The following is a 16,572-nucleotide window of genomic DNA, read 5'->3' as shown; positions in this document are numbered from 1 at the left end:
CCAGGAGAGGGAAAATTCAACTCTTATCCAGACCAGTTAGTTAGATCCAGTAAGAACCATGGAGATGATATTTTAGGAGAGCAGAGGGAAAACATTACAAACTAAACTCAATTTCTGCTCCCATGCACAGAAACTCTTAAAGTGGCTTTACCTTTGAGATCAATTAAACACCAAAGCCATTACTTGTATTATCCTTTAATGAACTTGAGTTTTCTACCCAAACCATCCCAAGTCAGTAAGTTTAGAAAAAATGCACTGTGACATTTTCTAAAGGTAAGTTGAATTGTAAAGTGCTTTTTTAACTGGCGTCTTAAATTATCAGCCACTGAAGAACTGGCAGTGCTAATGATTTTTGGGCAAACATCTAGCTACATTATTTCATAATAATGAAAAAATCTAAAAAAATCTTTCATCCTACTTGGACATAGAATTCAGTGCATAAGGCAATATCATGCCAAACTTAAAACCCAGCCCGAGCCTCAGATACCAGAATTGATCCATGGATGCAGAGAGGGGTTTGTCCTAAGCCTGCTTCCCTTCTCTGCACGAGCAGGGCTGGGGCATGTCGCCTGGATCAGCTTTTCTACTGCATTCTTGAGAAGTGCCAGAGCCAAACATGGCCATCTGAGTCTGTCTCAGCTTAAGTGCTGGCTGTGGCGTTTAAAAGGGAGCACATTAAAGTGGCTGGAACTCCATCACTGGGTTGCCAATCGCTTTGTTCTTTTTATAGAACAGAGAAAGCCTATTATAAGCCTGCAATGGGAAATTAACTGGCCGTTTGGAATTTTGTAGCATTAGTATGCCTTCATGTTGATACGTAGCCTATGAAAATTCCGAGGGAGATGGGTATTTTATATATATATCTTTGTTAATACAGAAAACATAATCAGAGTAAACATTTTAATTTGAACTTTCCCTGCTAGATGGTTATTGAATTTCAGTATAAATAAAGGGACAACGAGAAGTTGTGTTCCTGGTAGATAAATTACATATTTTTATTTTACAGTTACTCTCATTTAGTTAATTAAGCCGTTTGCTTTGTTCTATTTTAATTGGAATACTTAATTTACTGGAAGATAGTGACACACGAGTGAAAATTAATTCGGAATAAAGCACTTTGTAACAACAGATTACGGCCTGGCCCTTGTCCCAGCCAAGTCTCTGCCGGCTTGGCTTGCTCAGCTAGTTTAAAATTCCATGAGTATTCATGAAGGAATTCAACCCTAGAGCACTTTTGGAACACTTAGAAGTTGGGGAAAAAATGGTCTGCTTCTATGCACTGTGTGTCCAGCATTAAGAGAGAAATTTTAGTGTTTAAACAGTGTAAAGTTTAGGTAGAAAGGGCTCACAGGAGAGAGTGACCACCTCTTGGGATAATAGAATGGGGGGCATGGGTGTTTGAATCGCCACTATCCTGTTTTCCTTCTTTAAAAAAAAAAAAAAGAAAGCCCTAAAGCAGATGTACTAAAATGGTAACATGTTCACGTACTAAGTCGGGATATCGAGCTCATGGATGTCTGCTGTAACCTCTGTACTTTTTGTCTGTGAAATGTTTGCTAATTAACCACTTGGACATCAAACATGAGCTTAGTGTTTAGGATGTAGACCGGCAGTCTCCTGGTGGGGCAGCCCCCATTTGATTTGACACGGGGACAGGCCACACTCGAGATATACACAGTCAGTGCCCGCGCCCTGGGGGATCTGTACAGTGCCACTGCTTATTCTCCCCTCAAGAAGAGAGTAAAGGCTGTGTGCTTTACAGTACTTACTTTGCCCCATGTTTTCCTTGATACACATTGTAATGCCAGGAGATAAAATGCTGCTGTGTTTCTCCAGAATGAAAAAAAGGAATTTAGGGGCTCACGCGGGTTCGTGACATCATTCATCGTTTTTTAAGTTGCTTGACCAAAACTCTTCAGTATGCAAATGAGACCTTCTGCTCTGTTTCAAGGGCTCTGGAACTGCTGGGAAAACAGGGAGTTTAGGAAAAAAACCTGGTAAGTGACAAACCCTGATGATTATTTTTTCAATGTTTTTAATGTAATTGATAGTTGCTCCCAATCTTTTATTAGGGCTAGAAACCTTTTTGGAAAAAAAAAAGAAAGAGAAGTAAAGACTAAAGAATCTGTCCTAAGAGTGATTGGAATAGATCCTTTCCTTGGAATCCATTAATAATGTGTATCCATGATTATGAAATAATGGCTGTTGCTTCACACATGGGGTATTAGGGACATTTATCAGACAGAATGTTCTCTTGGGATGTGAAGAAATAATTCAGGCAAGATGGTGAGATGTTGTCACGCTTGGAACTGTAGGGTTTGGGGTCAGCTGCTACTTAATCCTTCTCTCATTGGGTTCAGTACTTTTTCCTTTCCTGAAGCATATTCAGTCCCAGGATGTAAATAGTGGAGGAGATTAGAGGAGCCGCACGTATTATCAGACAGTGGGGCCTATGAATTAGAAGCTTTTGAGTAGTTTTCCTCAGGTACACAGTGAAGGCACAAAATTATAGTCATCCCCCTGAACTCAAAAGTGTTTCACTTTATTTAAACAAAAATCACATGTTCTATTAATAGAAACATGAACAAGAGAAGAAAGAAGCAGCTGGGAAATCATACGGTTGGTATGGCCTGTCTTCCTCACCTAGGTCATTTGAGCCCTTTTGCTATTACAGCCTTGAGAAATTACAGGTTGAGAGTCACCACAGCACTGAGAGAGGGACTTGTGTATCTTTGCCTGGCGCTCAGCCTCCAGACAGGCTCACCTGACAAGGAAAAGTGGGTTTTTCGGTAGTTGTAGGATTTCAGACTGACTCAAGATATCAGACCACCCCAGTCAAATCTCTATTTTAACCCTGAGTATGCTATGGGGTTGGCCAAAAAGTTTGTTTGGGTTTTTCCATCGCATCTTACAGACTAACCTGGATGAACTTTTTGGCCAACCCTATACATTTTGAATGGTCATTCCAAAGGGTCCAGAGGGGCTTAACATCGCACTGAAATCAGCAAGCTGCTCAAAAAAAAAAAAAGGAAAAGAGTATTGAGGCAGGTCACCAGCTACACAGGCCAGGTCCTTTGAGCAATGGGAACACCAGGGGCCAAATAGGGTAATAATTTGGATGTTTTCTGAATTGAGAACTCTTTGGAGTCTAGAGCTAATCCTTGGTGGGCTGGGGGAGAGTTCTCGTCCCCAGCGCAGATTTCCCATCTTGGGCTCTCAGGGGAGCCCAGACATGAGTGAGCTGGGCTCTCTCTTGCTTCCTTGAGTTCTGGGATGCGTCTGACAGGGCCAGCCTGCACCGGGACGTCCCAGTGCTCCTAGCGTGGTGGCCGCTGATTACAGCACAGGGTCGGGTGGGCGGAGGGCCCGGGTTATGTTCCTTTATGCAGGAAATGCTGTCAGAGACGGGCCTTCTACTTCTCTCCTTCTGTCTGTCTTTACTTCATTCCTTGTGTCTTCATCTCTTTCTTCTGAGAACAGTTACGATGGGGAGAGAGTGTAGAGGAATAGAACAGTCTGTTCCGTCTTGCATCTAGAAATCCACAAGTTAGTCCCTGCGGATGCGCCAGAATTCAGTCAGAGAAGGGTTTTGTCCTTTCGTAGTCGACCTCCTGTGCCAGGAGAAGTGTACTTTTTCAGAGCCTGGTCTGTGGTACTGCTGGACTTTTTCCCATGAAACTGTTCAGTCAGGAAAAGTACAGAACTGTTTTCATTTTTTCTGTGCGGAATTGCTGTTTTGCTTAAAATCCCCCTTTTGACTCTAGGATCCTCCTTTAACTTGCAATAAAAAGAAGTAAACTTCCGTTGACGTGATCCCTAGCTGGTATTCAGGGATCGCCCTTAAAGTGTCAGCCACAGAGGGAATGGTCTTGTGGACGGAAGAGAGAGGCTGAGGAAAGTCATGGTGTAGAAGTCAAGCCAGTGCCTGCCCCTGGTGGCTTCTCAAGAACACAGTTTGTCTTTCTGCTGTTCTGGCGGGTGGAATGGCTTCACTTGACTTCCTTGATTCACTCAACCATCCTTCTGTGGACCGTGTGATAATAATAAGCCCTGTGTGGGGGCCGGAAGGCGGGTGGGGCTAAATGAGGCTCAGCTGTTGGCATCCTGAGGGGCAGGGGGGGTGGGGAATTTGTGGGGGCAAGCTGGTGGGTTCCAAGAGATGAGGGGACCCTCGGGCACACCAGGCAGAACCAGAAGGCAAGTCCAGTCCTGGAGCACTGCATTTGCCTTGCGAGGAATGGGAGCCCACAGGGCCTTCTTCGTTGAGTAGAAGACCGGCCCTGTGTGCTGGCTTTGAGGACGTTTACCTGAGAACCTGGGAGGTGGCTGTGTCTTGGCTGTCCTTCTCCTGACTCTTAACGACGCACTCTACCATGTTTGGTCTTGTTTTCCAGAAATCGCGCAGGTCATTGCCTCCTACACAGCTACGGGTCCTGAACAGCTTACCCTGGCCCCCGGTCAGCTGATCCTGATCCGGAAAAAGAACCCAGGTGGATGGTGGGAAGGAGAGCTACAGGTTAGTGTCTTTTCCATTTGTTTAAAATCCCCTGCCTAGATTTCAGCATGCAAGATTTTGAAGGGATGCTATTTCATGGCAAAGCGCAGATACCCCCACACTGTCTGAATCCTGCATTTGTGTAACAAGAGATGCCATGTTCTCTAAACCCAGTTTGTTCCTAAGCCTTGGGCAGCCAGGAACAGAAATGTGAGAGCTGAGGATTCTTTTGAAGATGTATGTGTATCTGCTGGATTCTTGAGTTGAGACAGTGAGTGGTGGGAAGGAGAGAGCTCATGATGGAGAGTTTCATCCTTACTGTCACAGCAATACAGGAGCAGAGCTTCCCCTCCGCGGTGCTGTGAGGTGTGACGCCACAGTGGCCTGTGTAGTCACAGCCACATCTGTGTGGCACGACAGTTTTAGTTCTTCTGTGTGTGTGTGTGTCTGTGTGTCCGTCCTCAGTTCATCAGTCTGTCAAGGTAAACCTTGATCAGGAAGGCAAAGATCTACATTTTGGTGAAATAAATAAATACAGCACTTTCTGTGCATATGGGGCAGATTAAAATTAGAAACTAAAGTGCCAGAGAGTGAAGAGTGGGCTGGTAGACTAAAAGAAAGGTATCTTGGCTGGAATAGAAGGTACGGCCTGGAGTAGCCAAAGGCAGAACTTCCCCTGGGATCTCACTGGTGGGCAGCCATTAAAAAACCCGTCCAGCAGGGCGGACAAGATACAGTTTATTGGTTCAGTATTCCATTGAGGTCCTGGAATCCACTCCCCTCATCCTTTAAAAAATTTTTTTTGTTTTTTAAATTTACTGATTTTTTTTGGCTGTGCCACATAATTTGTGGGATCTTAGTTCCCCAAGCAGGGACTGAACCAGGGCCGTGGCAGTGAAAGCACTGTGTCCTAACCACTGGACTGCCAGGACTTCCCTCCCTCCCCTATTTAATGTCTCTTCCTTTGCTGGGTGGGGGAGGCCTTCCACAGACTTGTGGTGTCGTTTCCTGGAGAGAGCTGTCGCCTAGTGGCCTTCCTGTGCGTAGATGACTCCCCTGTTCTGAAGACTTATGGGGGTCCCCGTGGCCCTCCTCCTCAGCCTGCTCACAGGTGTGCCCTGTTGCCCTTCCATGCGTCTTGCCCATCTGGCTCTCAAAGTGACGTCTCTGCTCCAGCCGCAGTTGGTGATCTACTCTCCTGAAGACAAGCAGCAGCCTCAGACCCCAATTTCTTCCTGCCTTTGCCCAGAGCATCTCCCCATATGGTCCTTCCCGCCTCCTTCCTCAAGAGCTGGCCAGAACCCACTTCTTCCAGAAGCTTTCTGTGACCGTCCTACCCGAGGCGACATCTTCCCATGAACCCTGGTGGCCCCTATGCCCGAGCTTCTCTTGACATTTAGTATTGATGCCAATACTATTACTTAGCTTCCCATGCATGTTTCTTCTTCATGTAGGTTATCAACTCTTTGAGGGCAGAAACCGTATTTTTTCATCCTCTCACTCCTAGTACCTTACGCGAAAGAGTCTTGAGAGGGTCCTTGCAACCCTCAGTTGTCTGCCCAGGAGGGCTTCTGGTGCTCTCACCAGACTTTGTCTTCTGCGACTACACGGATGAAGAAATTGGGAACGTCATCTGGTGGTCCAATGGTTGACTCCGCACCTCCCCTGTAAGTGACACGGATTCAATCCCTGGTCAAGGAATTAAGATCCTGCACGCTAAGAGGCATGGCCAAAAAATAACAGAAGTTATTTGTTAAAGAAAAATAGAAGTTGCCAGTGAGTTCTGTGTTCTGCCCTTGGGAAACTGCACAGATGCGGGAAATGGTGGTGTCTCTGTGAGCCCCACGGCAGTGTTTACCAGATAGATGAATGTGGGGGACCTTTTAAAGAAGTGGCTTCAACCATGGGTGGTTCAGTGTGAAGATAAAAGCTTTAGTCCTTGAGCCAAGAGCATGAAGTCTATCAGACCACAAAGAAAGTAAAATCTGATCTACTTTCTAAAAGTAACCTAGAAGTATCCTTCACGACAGATTGCATCAGCTAAGAGGGTAAGGGTGAGGTATGGAAAGCGTCCTTTTCTCTGAATTTTATTTTCTTATTTTGAGAGTAGGTTAGAGGGGAGGCGTGCGTGTGTGCCCTGTAAATTGTTTTGAACTCTCTGCTCGTGGTGGTGTGCAGAAGGGTAGTTCTGACACTTATCATCCCTAATTAGAGTCTCTGTCCCTTAGAATTATGTCAGGATGACAAGTCTTGGTTCACCAACTTTATTATAAGTTCCTTCAAGTCACATACTATCCATTTCCAACAACTCCCAGCATGTAAGCTCTCAATGAATGGATTTTGTGTTGAATTAGATTAAAGTGAAGGAGAAAGGACTGGCAGTGGGAAACATGACTCATCTGTCACACAGGCTTGATGGCTTTCGAAGGCAAGGTCAAGCTTAGCCCCCTTGTATCCTGCATATATCGCATGTCCATCATCTGGTATATGTACAGTTAATATCCGTAAGATCATAGATGCGAGTGTGAATCTTGGCTTGCCGTTGACTAGCCTGTAACATTGAGGTTATCGCTTAACTTTTCTGAGCCTTACTCTTTTTGTCTGAGAACTGGGAATAGTGAAAGTGGGACATGGGAAATGGAAATTGTAGTAGTAGTATTCTTCTGGAATTGTTGTGTAGGTACATGTATGATAGATGTTTAACACAGGCCTAGCTCATAAGAAGCTCCCAGTACATGTTACTGCCATTATTATTATTACTATTCCTAAAATCCATATATAACGTTGGCATAAACCATAATCTCTGCCCTACCTGAAATTGACATCTGAGAGCTGTTCAGCAAGCAGGGTTTTCTGTCCTGTAAGTGCTGCATTGTCCTCTGACTGTGACCCACACCATCGAGCTCGTAGGAAAATACTCCGGGCTTTGCCGACCAACGGCTGCCACAATTTGAATTTCAGCTGTGGTGTTTTCGTTTTGTAATGTAGCAATCCATAGAGTCTATTGATGTTATTCTGTTTTAGTTATGCGTAAGCTTGGCATACGGAGAAGGCGATGGCACCCCACTCCAGTACTCTTGCCTGGAAACTCCCATGGACAGAGGAGCCTGGTAGGCTGCAGTCCATGGGGTCTCTAAGAGTCGGACACGACTGAGCGACTTCACTTTCCCTTTTCACTTTCATGCATTGGAGAAGGAAATGGCAACCCACTCTAGTGTTCTTGCCTGGAGAATCCCAGGGACGGGGGAGCTTGGTGGGCTGCCATCTACGGGGTCACACAGAGTCGGACATGACTGAAGCGACTTAGCAGCAGCAGCAGCAAGCTTGGCATAAGCACACCATGTTCAGAAGCAAACTACACCATGAAAGAGGATGAAGCTTTGAAACGTTTTAATGTAATTTTTTTAATTTTTAGGCACGTGGGAAAAAGCGCCAGATAGGCTGGTTTCCTGCTAATTACGTCAAACTTTTAAGCCCTGGGACAAGCAAAATCACTCCAACAGACCCACCGAAGCCAACAGCTTTCCCAACAGGTGAGCGGTTTACACTCTGCTCAGAAAATGGTCTGTGCTTCCTGGTACTCAGTTCTCTTGTGGAGTGGCGAAAGTTGTCTTTCACATCGGCTGTAACCGCCTCTTGTACTTGGAGGGGCTGATACCCCACGAATGTGATATGGAATATGTTTTTCAAAAGGACCAAATATCTAAGCAGCTTTGCTGTGCTGGGTACAACAGACTCCTTGTTGGAACTGGCTTCCTAAAGGGGCCCTGAATGCTGTGCTATTGAAGCCAGATTTTTCTCTTGATTTCCTTCCAACTATTTAAATTGGGATTTGGGCTGGGGCTGCGGTGGGGGGTTGGGGGGAGACAAAAAGGGCCTCCTAAAAATAAATGGCCGGGGTCTAAATAGGTCAGGAGATTGAGCCGAGAGGCCACAGGGGTCTGTTGGTTGTCATGTGCTGCTCAGTAAAGACAGAAATAGCTCCCCTGTGACATTTCCTGTGAACAGAGGGGCTTCGCTTAATGGGCAGGATGTTATACACGCTCTCCTAAAGGGACCAAGAGGGAACAGAGGGCCCTGCAGCTGAGATGGTTGGCTATCTTCTGATTGAAGAGACCAAATTAGATGCTTCGGTAATGTGTGAGAGGGTGAGATAAGGGCAGCCAACTTCTGCTTGGGTCTTTAAGCCATTAATGGAATCTTGGGTGGTATTGGTGGAAACACAGGCTTTTCCTTCCAGAACCTTGTGGCTAAATGTCTGTGCTGTACATCCCCAGTGAAATCAGATCAAAACTTGGCAGCCTTTGCAAGAAATGAAAGGATTGGTCAACTTTGTGACTGATTGCTGACCCCAGCTGGGCCCCTGTGCTTGAGCCGTGGCCTCTCTTGTAGGCAGAAGGGTGTGGTGCCCACTGGGTCTCCTCTCCCTTGGGGAGGCCTAGTGGCATGCCCTTCATCAGGTTGGTTAAAACCCACAGAAATTGTTTGCCAAGGGGATGGGATTAGCTGGAACATCGTTAAAGCCTGAGCCTGTATACAGGTTGGTCAGGAAAGATGAACAGGGGTAACACCTAACTAGGCAGACTTCTCTGAAGTGTAAAAATGTCAGGGAATAAAAACAGTGTAACCTCCTGTAGGTTTGAGGGAAAATGAGAAAAGGAGAATTGTCCTTGAATGTGGAAATTGCTTCTTGGAGACAAGATTCTGAGACACAAAAGCACAGCAGAATAAGGCACTGGTTTTCCTTTTCACTGAGAGCTTCCCAGGTGGTGCTGGTGGTAAAGAGTCTGCCTGCCAACACAGGAGACGCAAGAGACAGGAGACGTGGGTTTGATCCCTGGGTCGGGAAGATGCCCTGGAGAAGGAAATGGCAACCCACTCCAGCGTTCTGGCCTGTAAAATCCCACAGACAGAGGAGTCTGGCAGGGCACAGTCCATGGGGTCGCAAAGAGTCGGACACAGCTGAGCACAAGAGTTGAACTTCTTGGAGGTCATCTGGTAATCACCTTCCACCTTAAAAAAACAGACAACAAAAAACAATCCAACAAAAAATCAGAAAAGGAAAAAAAGGGCTGGGTTCAAGTCCCCATGATCCACAGCAGTATGTGCAGATGGGCTAACATTCCGAGTCAGCATCCTGAAGGAACATCACCACCCTCAAACAGAAATGATTCCCTGGTAGCTCTCCCCTACCCCTGCCCGTTTTCTGCGGACAGCGGAACACATGCAAGAGGAAGACGGGATGGGAACTAAAGGCGAGGCCTGCCATTCTGCTGTTGTCTTGGTCTCCAGCCCTCCAGCTTCCTCCACTGCCCACACTTAGACAGAGCCCTCCGAGCCCTCCAGGTAGCTCTACCCTCTTCGGGCAAGGACACGGTCGGGACACGGGAGGCCCGGAGAGCCTCAGGCAGCCTGCGCCCCCTCCCGCTCACCGGGCCTGTCTCCCGCAGTGTGCCAGGTGATCGGGATGTACGACTACACCGCGCAGAATGACGACGAGCTGGCCTTCAGCAAGGGCCAGGTCATCAATGTCCTCAACAAGGAGGACCCCGACTGGTGGAAGGGTGAAGTCCACGGGCAGGTGGGGCTCTTCCCGTCCAACTACGTGAAGTTGACCACGGACACGGACCCCAGCCAGCAATGTAAGTGCCCCGGCCGCCCGGTTGCCTCTCCTCTCTGGCGTCTCACGGTGAAACATGCAGCATTGCTCTGATTCTGCTGAGCTTTGTTTGCAGAACTTAGCTAGACCATTGCTGCATTCGCAACAGTCTCTTTGAAGACCTTCCTCATAATGCAAGACTTTTATCTCGTGGGGTTTTCGTTTTGTTGGTTTTTTTGTTTTTGGTTTTAAAAATCATTCCTTCTGTAGCATGTCCCCTCCCCCCTCCCCCGTCCCCCTTTTTCTTTTTTTTTTTTTCCTTTTTAATCATTTTGGCACCATGCTGTTTTACATGCCTGACTCATTTTCCTAGCTTGAATTTTGCTCATTGTTTTGTTTTGCTTATGTGTTGTTTTCCTCCTTTTTCTAGGAATCATATGTTGTCCACCCCCCCCTCAGGCTTGAAAGTCCTCAAAGAGACCCACTATCCCATATCACTGCCCCGAGGGATGATGGGAGATGCAGCCTTGATCATGTGACTTCCAGCATGATCACCTACTGCCTTCTGAGTAGAAGAACTCACTGCAGAGCAGTTTACCTCATTTTACCTTAGTTGCATGTGATGACAATGTTGAGTTATTACTTGCAGAGATAGAAGCAAAAAATTACAAAAATACACAGGGTAGTGGGTCCTTTTGTGGCTTTCCTAGTGACTCAAATTGACTTCCCCCCACCTTTGCACAGGTGCTTTCAATAGTTTTCAAATTATTTTTCAATAAATCTTTTAGCCTTTTAATAAAAAAAAAAAATGAATGACTTCTTTGCTATTTTGGTTTTGCAAAAAGACCCACTATCAAGGAATGCTGCATGTGCTATTAAAAAAATGTTTCCAAATGTCCATAAATCTGAGACTTGATGTATTTTTTGTTTTTCATTCTGTCCAGTGTTATCAACTAAATTGTGTAGTTTGGGTTTGTTGCCCCCTACTGTAGAAGTACAGAGGAGTTCAGTATATCTGTTTTAAAGACGTGTAGAATGAGGCCAATTAAACAGAAGGTGTTTTGTGCTTGTTTGTGTGTATCAGATGTACCTTGCTGAGCATGTAATAATACATCCTGTACATATGAAATTAGTTCTTTCCATGGCAAAAGCTATTACCTTGTATGATGCTCTAATCACATTGCATTAATTTTATTTTGCACAGTGACCTTGTAGCCCCATGAGAAAGCATGTGTGTTTTTGTTCGGTCTCAGATTTATCTGGTTGAGTTGGTGTTTTCTGTTTGGGGTTTTTAATTTTGCATATTTTCATACCATAAATCCGTAGACGATACCTTTGAGGTTGTCACGGTCAACAGTATCTACAATCTCGCCTTAGTCTCTGTTACACCAAGTTTTATTCCAGTGACTTCATGGAATGACGATTTCAAACAAGTAATTTTCTTGACAAGAAAGAATGTATAGGAGTCTCCCTGCAATTAATTTCCAATGTTTACATTTTTTAACTAGACTGTGGAATTTCTACAGGTTAATATGAAATGGAGCTCATGGTCTGTTGATGTGTTGGATGTTGTAGCTGAAGCCATGTGTGTCTGTTAAACACTAGTTGGAAGCTCTCAATAAAAACGCCGTTGCTGACAGCACAGAAAACGGGGCGGGGGGCAGGGAGCCTCAAGCACAACCTAGCGGTTCTACTAATGACTTTTTAACAGTAGTGATCTTCTGTTTTACGTCTGTCCCCTTGGGGACTCTGTGCTGGCATTGTGTAGCGGTCCTTCTCCACTCACACGGTGCCGAGAACGAGGACACTGCCTCGTTCGCTGGCGCGTCAGTATTTTCATGGATATGAATGTAAAATATATAAATATATAAACCTGCGGCTTTAACAACTGTAATACAACCTTTTGAATTAGTTATGTGTATAGATAATTAAATTCTTCATATAAAAGTTAGACGGAAATGTCTCTGTGTTCTTGATGTTGGAAGGTGGCAGTGGTGATGGGGAACCAGCCAGACTAGACCTAAGCAGGTGGCCTGCTGCCCACGTGTCCATTATGATACAGATGCCATGGGGACCCTCGCTCTTACCCTGCTACCTGCCCCTCCCTGATCAACATGCAGACAGGTACCCTACCTAATACTGATTTTGAAGAATAGAACTCCCGGGACTTTCCTGGTGGTCCAGTGGTTAAGACATCACACTGCCACTGCAAGGGGCAGGGGTTCGATCCCTGGTCAGGGAACTAAGGTCCTGCACGCTGCATGGTGCAGCCAAAAATAGGGAAAAAAAGACGGCAATTCAGCTTTGAGCTTAACTCTCTCATCGGGCTTTCATATGTGCTATTGATACATTGACAGGTGAGCGATGTGACTCAGAGAACCACACATTTGCCCAAAAGGTGTATCACAAAAGGGTCTGTTGAGCTGACAGATGTAAGTAAATCCTGAAACTTTCACATATTCCATGCCATTGTTTGCCATCTGTATCTGCCTTGCAAACTCCAGTTGAATTTGCAGAAACAGACGGGTGTACACCCTGATGAAACTGTTGGCTACGACAGACCACGGCTTGAATCCGTTCAGGAACCTCGCTTATTGGTCCTCCCCTGCCATTCAGTGGAAAAGTGAGTTCCTTCATCAGTTCAGCAAATAGTTGCGGGGAGAGACTTACCAGGTGTGGACGCTGCTCTGGGTTCTGGGGCAGAGAGTGCCGCTCCATCAGTGAAGACTGGGTCCCTGTCCTCATGGAGTTCACTTTCTAATGGGAGGAACAAGCAGAAAACCAAACTGCTGCATACATGTATGTACATAAATATATGAGGGGGGTGTGTGTGTGTGAGAGAAGCTGGTGCATTCTGTGCCAGGACAGCTAACGGGTGCCAGGTGACCCTGAGGAGGACATCCAAAGCCAACGTTCGGGAAGGGCAGCTGCAGGGAGAGATCAGGGAACCCTTCCAGAAAGAAGGGAGACCTAAGGATGAGAAGGAGCCAGATGAAGCTGGGAAGAGAAGGGGCTGTTTGAGGCAGAAGTGTCATACAGGGGCCCCAAGGTGCAGGGAGAGATCCCCATCACTGCCCCCCACCCCACCCTCTTGGTCAGCAAAGCCCTGTCTCTTGTCCAGGACCACCTGCCCGCCCCCCCCACCCCGTCCCCTTCACCCGAATAAGTCAGTGTTTCCAGCTTTGAGTTTTGGCTAGCAGAGATGCAATTGTCAAGGTGGGTAATCCACGATAATACTCTCCACAACTCTCTCTCTCCATCCCCCTGTCTGTAGATCAACCCTCTTAGGCTGTGTTGACACAGGTTTGTCTCCAGGAATCTTGCTCTTTCCCCCTCACAGATCATGCAGTTTGCATTTGATCATAGTGTCCTTCTGACCCTGGGCTTCTCAACCAGAGGGAAGGAAGATGACAGCCTCTGGTGGGCAGAGGCGGGGTTGCTGCTGAAGATCCTCAATGCACAGGATGAGCCCCACAGCGGACGTGGTCCCGTGTCACCAGTACCAGGGCTGAGACAGCCTGGTCTCTCATCCCTCTGGCTGCTGTGGGCAGTATTCCCCTGGTTGCTCTGGGTGAATATTTTTACGACTGAACTCTAGGTACAGTTTTGCCCCAGAGGCACATGGACACATGAGAGGGCCTTCGTTTTGCCATTCTGACTTGCTTTTCTGTGTCTGGCTGCCTCTGCTGTGCAGAGCAGAACCCACAGGGCTGAAGGTGGCCACGTGGCCCACGCTCCAGGCCCACGCTGCCTCTGCTTAAAACGATGTCTGGGAGAAGCCAGTCTAAAGGAAGGATTCATTCCCTTGTAAGGTTACAGAGCTGTATGTCATTGCATGTCCACTCTGTTCTGGGAGAAAAAAGGGCAGGCCCAGGTCCCCTACCAAGTGGTAACTGGTCCTCTGCGGTTCCTCTCAAACTGAGCAGGATTACTATGGCAACAGCACATTATCGGTAGGGTAAAACTAACCTCTCTTACAGCGGTCTAGACCCAGCTCACGTTCCCTGTTAGCGGGTGAACAGACAAATGCTTGGTGAGTTCTTTTCTGGTTGAGAGGATGAGACAGTTAAACAGCCTCATCAACTCAATGGACATGAGTCTGAGCAAACTCCAGGAGATCATGAAAGACAGGGAAGCCTGGCATGCTTTAGTCCATGGGGTCACAGAGTCGGACATGACTTAATGACTGAACAACAACCACAACCACCTTCTCGGGTGCCACCAGAAGAAAAACCTGCTAACCCTTGTTTAGGAAGCCCATCGAAGCGGTTTACCCATATGAAACATTTGCCAGTATTCTTCTTACCTATAAAACAGCGATTGCATGTGACTCAACCTAGTACACTCATACAACCAGGCATGCTGTAGGGCAGGTGCTCAAGAAAGCCTGTTGAATGGGTGGGTCCAGGGATTAGTGAAACAGGAAAGCGCTGAGTTCAGGTTCTCATACAATCCATTCCCGCTGGAGAGGAGACCATGCTGTGTCTGCCTTCCCTTTTAGGCATGAGCTTCCCCAGAGCAAGTCTCCTTGGCAGGTGCTGTTCCTGAAGCCGCTCCATCAGTGGTCAGTGAAGGAGGCTGAGGACCAGGGATGCTGGGGCATTGCCTGGTCTCCGTGCCAGCCCCAGTCTCAGCTGGGGAACGGGCCTGACACTCAGTCAGTCCTGCTTCCTGGAGGAGTGAACATCACTTCTGAAGGACAGTGAATATTCATTTTCCCTTCTAGCAAAGTGATAAGTTAATCCTATTCATTCTTTTTCATTCCCAAAATACCCAAGAGAATTTTTTATGGAAACTGCATGGAATGCCAGCGGTTCCAGAACTGTCCAGAAAAATAGCCCTTTCTTAGAAATGTCTGATGTTTTGGATCTGGTAGGCTAGAGAAACATAATAAAGTCAAGGATCACAACAGCTCCATGTGAATATCTCATTGCAGCCAGGCCTCTGTTGGGGCTTTCTTTAAGAAAACGCCACACATAAAAAGCGGATTTCCAGAATATTTTCCTGGGTGTGTGGCAATTCCATTTCAGAAGTTTCCGTTGCCTCTCAAGAAGGTTCTGTTCTTTGAATTGAAAACTCAGGCATTTTTTTAAAGATAATATAACTTCAGTCACAAAAATTTGTGTTGTTTATAGAAGATGAGAATCAGCCATAAAATTGTTGTGTCAATACAACTTCCTGTTAAGCATGCTACAGTGTTATTTTGGAGAAGGCAATGGCACCCCACTCCAGTACTCTTGCCTGGACAATCCTATGGACGGAGGAGCCTGGTAGGCTGCAGTCCACGGGGTCTCTAAGAGTCGGACACGACTGAGCAGCTTCACTTTCACTTTTCACTTTCATGCATTGGAGAAGGAAATGGCAACCCACTCCAGTGTTCTTGCCTGGAGAATCCCAGGGACCGGGGAGCCTGGTGGGCTGCCGTCTATGGGGTCGCACAGAGTCGGACACGACTGAAGCGCCTTAGCAGCAGCAGCAGCAATGTTATTTTATGTTGTCAATAGGCTGGATGTGTGTGTGTGTGTGTGACAGACCCAGAGAGACTGTGATTTAAACGCCCACATCAGTAGCTTGGTCACAGTGCCACCAGCAAGCAGACAAGTATAACTCTATCAAAGATTCTGGTAGAGGCTGACAGCTGCTGTTCCCACATCTGCTTGGCACATAGTGTCAGAGCCTCAAAAGAGGAAGTGTCACTTCCTTTTGACCCAGCCCATCATGTTGAAAGGTTGCTGCTGCAAGCCCTGTGTTGAGCTAGGATTCATGACTTCTGGAGGAGAGGATTTTGATCCAGGGTCAGAGACAAGGCTTGACTACTTGGAGCTTTTTGTGTAGCAAAGTTTTGTTAAAGTATAATAGAGATAGGGAAAGCTTCTGACATAGACGTCAGAAGGGGACAGAAAGAGTGCCCCCTTGCTAGTTTTTAGCAAGGTGTTTTATGTCTGTTAGAAAGCTATTAATCAGATAAGAGAGACACCTCAAGGCTGAGGGAGTTTCACCAGGCCCCTCCACAATAAGCAATTTTGAGATAGGATGGCACGAGACGTGTCATTCCCCACCCTGGCCATAAAACAATTGACAGGAATACTGGTTTGTTGAGCCATTAGCAGCCCAAGGTTTGAGAAAAGAAAAAAAAGTTAGTCTTAGGCAGAACCATTTTGAAGAAAGGCAAATTGCAAAGCAAATACATAGTTTCATTAAGAAAAACATTTCCATAAGAAAAGTACATTGGTTAGCTCAAGGCAGAACCAGATGTCCTTAACACAGAATTAAAAGAAGCCTCTTTTCATCTTGTGTAGAGAAGGGAAAAAAAAAAAAAAAACATCTGCCACGTGCAGTTTATTACCGCCTGCCACTTGGGAACCTCTGGCCTTCCTGCCTGTTACCCTTTCAGTGCTTTTAAAAATGAGAGCATCTTCTAGATGTAGCTTCTCCTAACAGACCCAGGAGGAGGAGCTGCCATTGTTCATGGAGGATG

The 16,572-nt window shown here is 46.4% G+C and overlaps 1 protein-coding gene across 8 annotated transcripts in view; it reads left to right on the top strand.

The window, feature by feature from the left end:
* The window catches only part of ITSN1 (intersectin 1 (SH3 domain protein)), a 245,535-nt gene that overhangs the window by 178,684 nt on the left and 50,279 nt on the right, over positions 1–16,572 (top strand). For 5 of the 8 annotated variants that reach the window (XM_010862263.1, XM_010862259.1, XM_010862260.1 and 2 more), the window contains exons 25-28: positions 1,952–1,997; positions 4,395–4,516; positions 7,911–8,028; positions 9,946–10,137. In XM_010862263.1, the coding sequence (XP_010860565.1) occupies positions 1,952–1,997; positions 4,395–4,516; positions 7,911–8,028; positions 9,946–10,137 (478 nt within the window). Of the gene's footprint in view, positions 1–1,951; positions 1,998–4,394; positions 4,517–7,910; positions 8,029–9,945; positions 10,138–10,524; positions 11,945–16,572 lie in introns of those variants that run through there. The other 3 variants (XM_010862266.1, XM_010862265.1, XM_010862262.1) reach the window with 3 other exon arrangements.

This window comes from Bison bison, unplaced genomic scaffold (genome assembly GCF_000754665.1).
Source record: "Bison bison bison isolate TAMUID 2011002044 unplaced genomic scaffold, Bison_UMD1.0 scf7180017864481, whole genome shotgun sequence".
In the NCBI taxonomy this organism is placed as follows: Eukaryota; Metazoa; Chordata; class Mammalia; order Artiodactyla; family Bovidae; genus Bison; species Bison bison.
The sequence above is the reverse complement of the archived record's forward strand: the minus strand, read 5'-3'. Positions and strand labels throughout refer to the sequence as shown.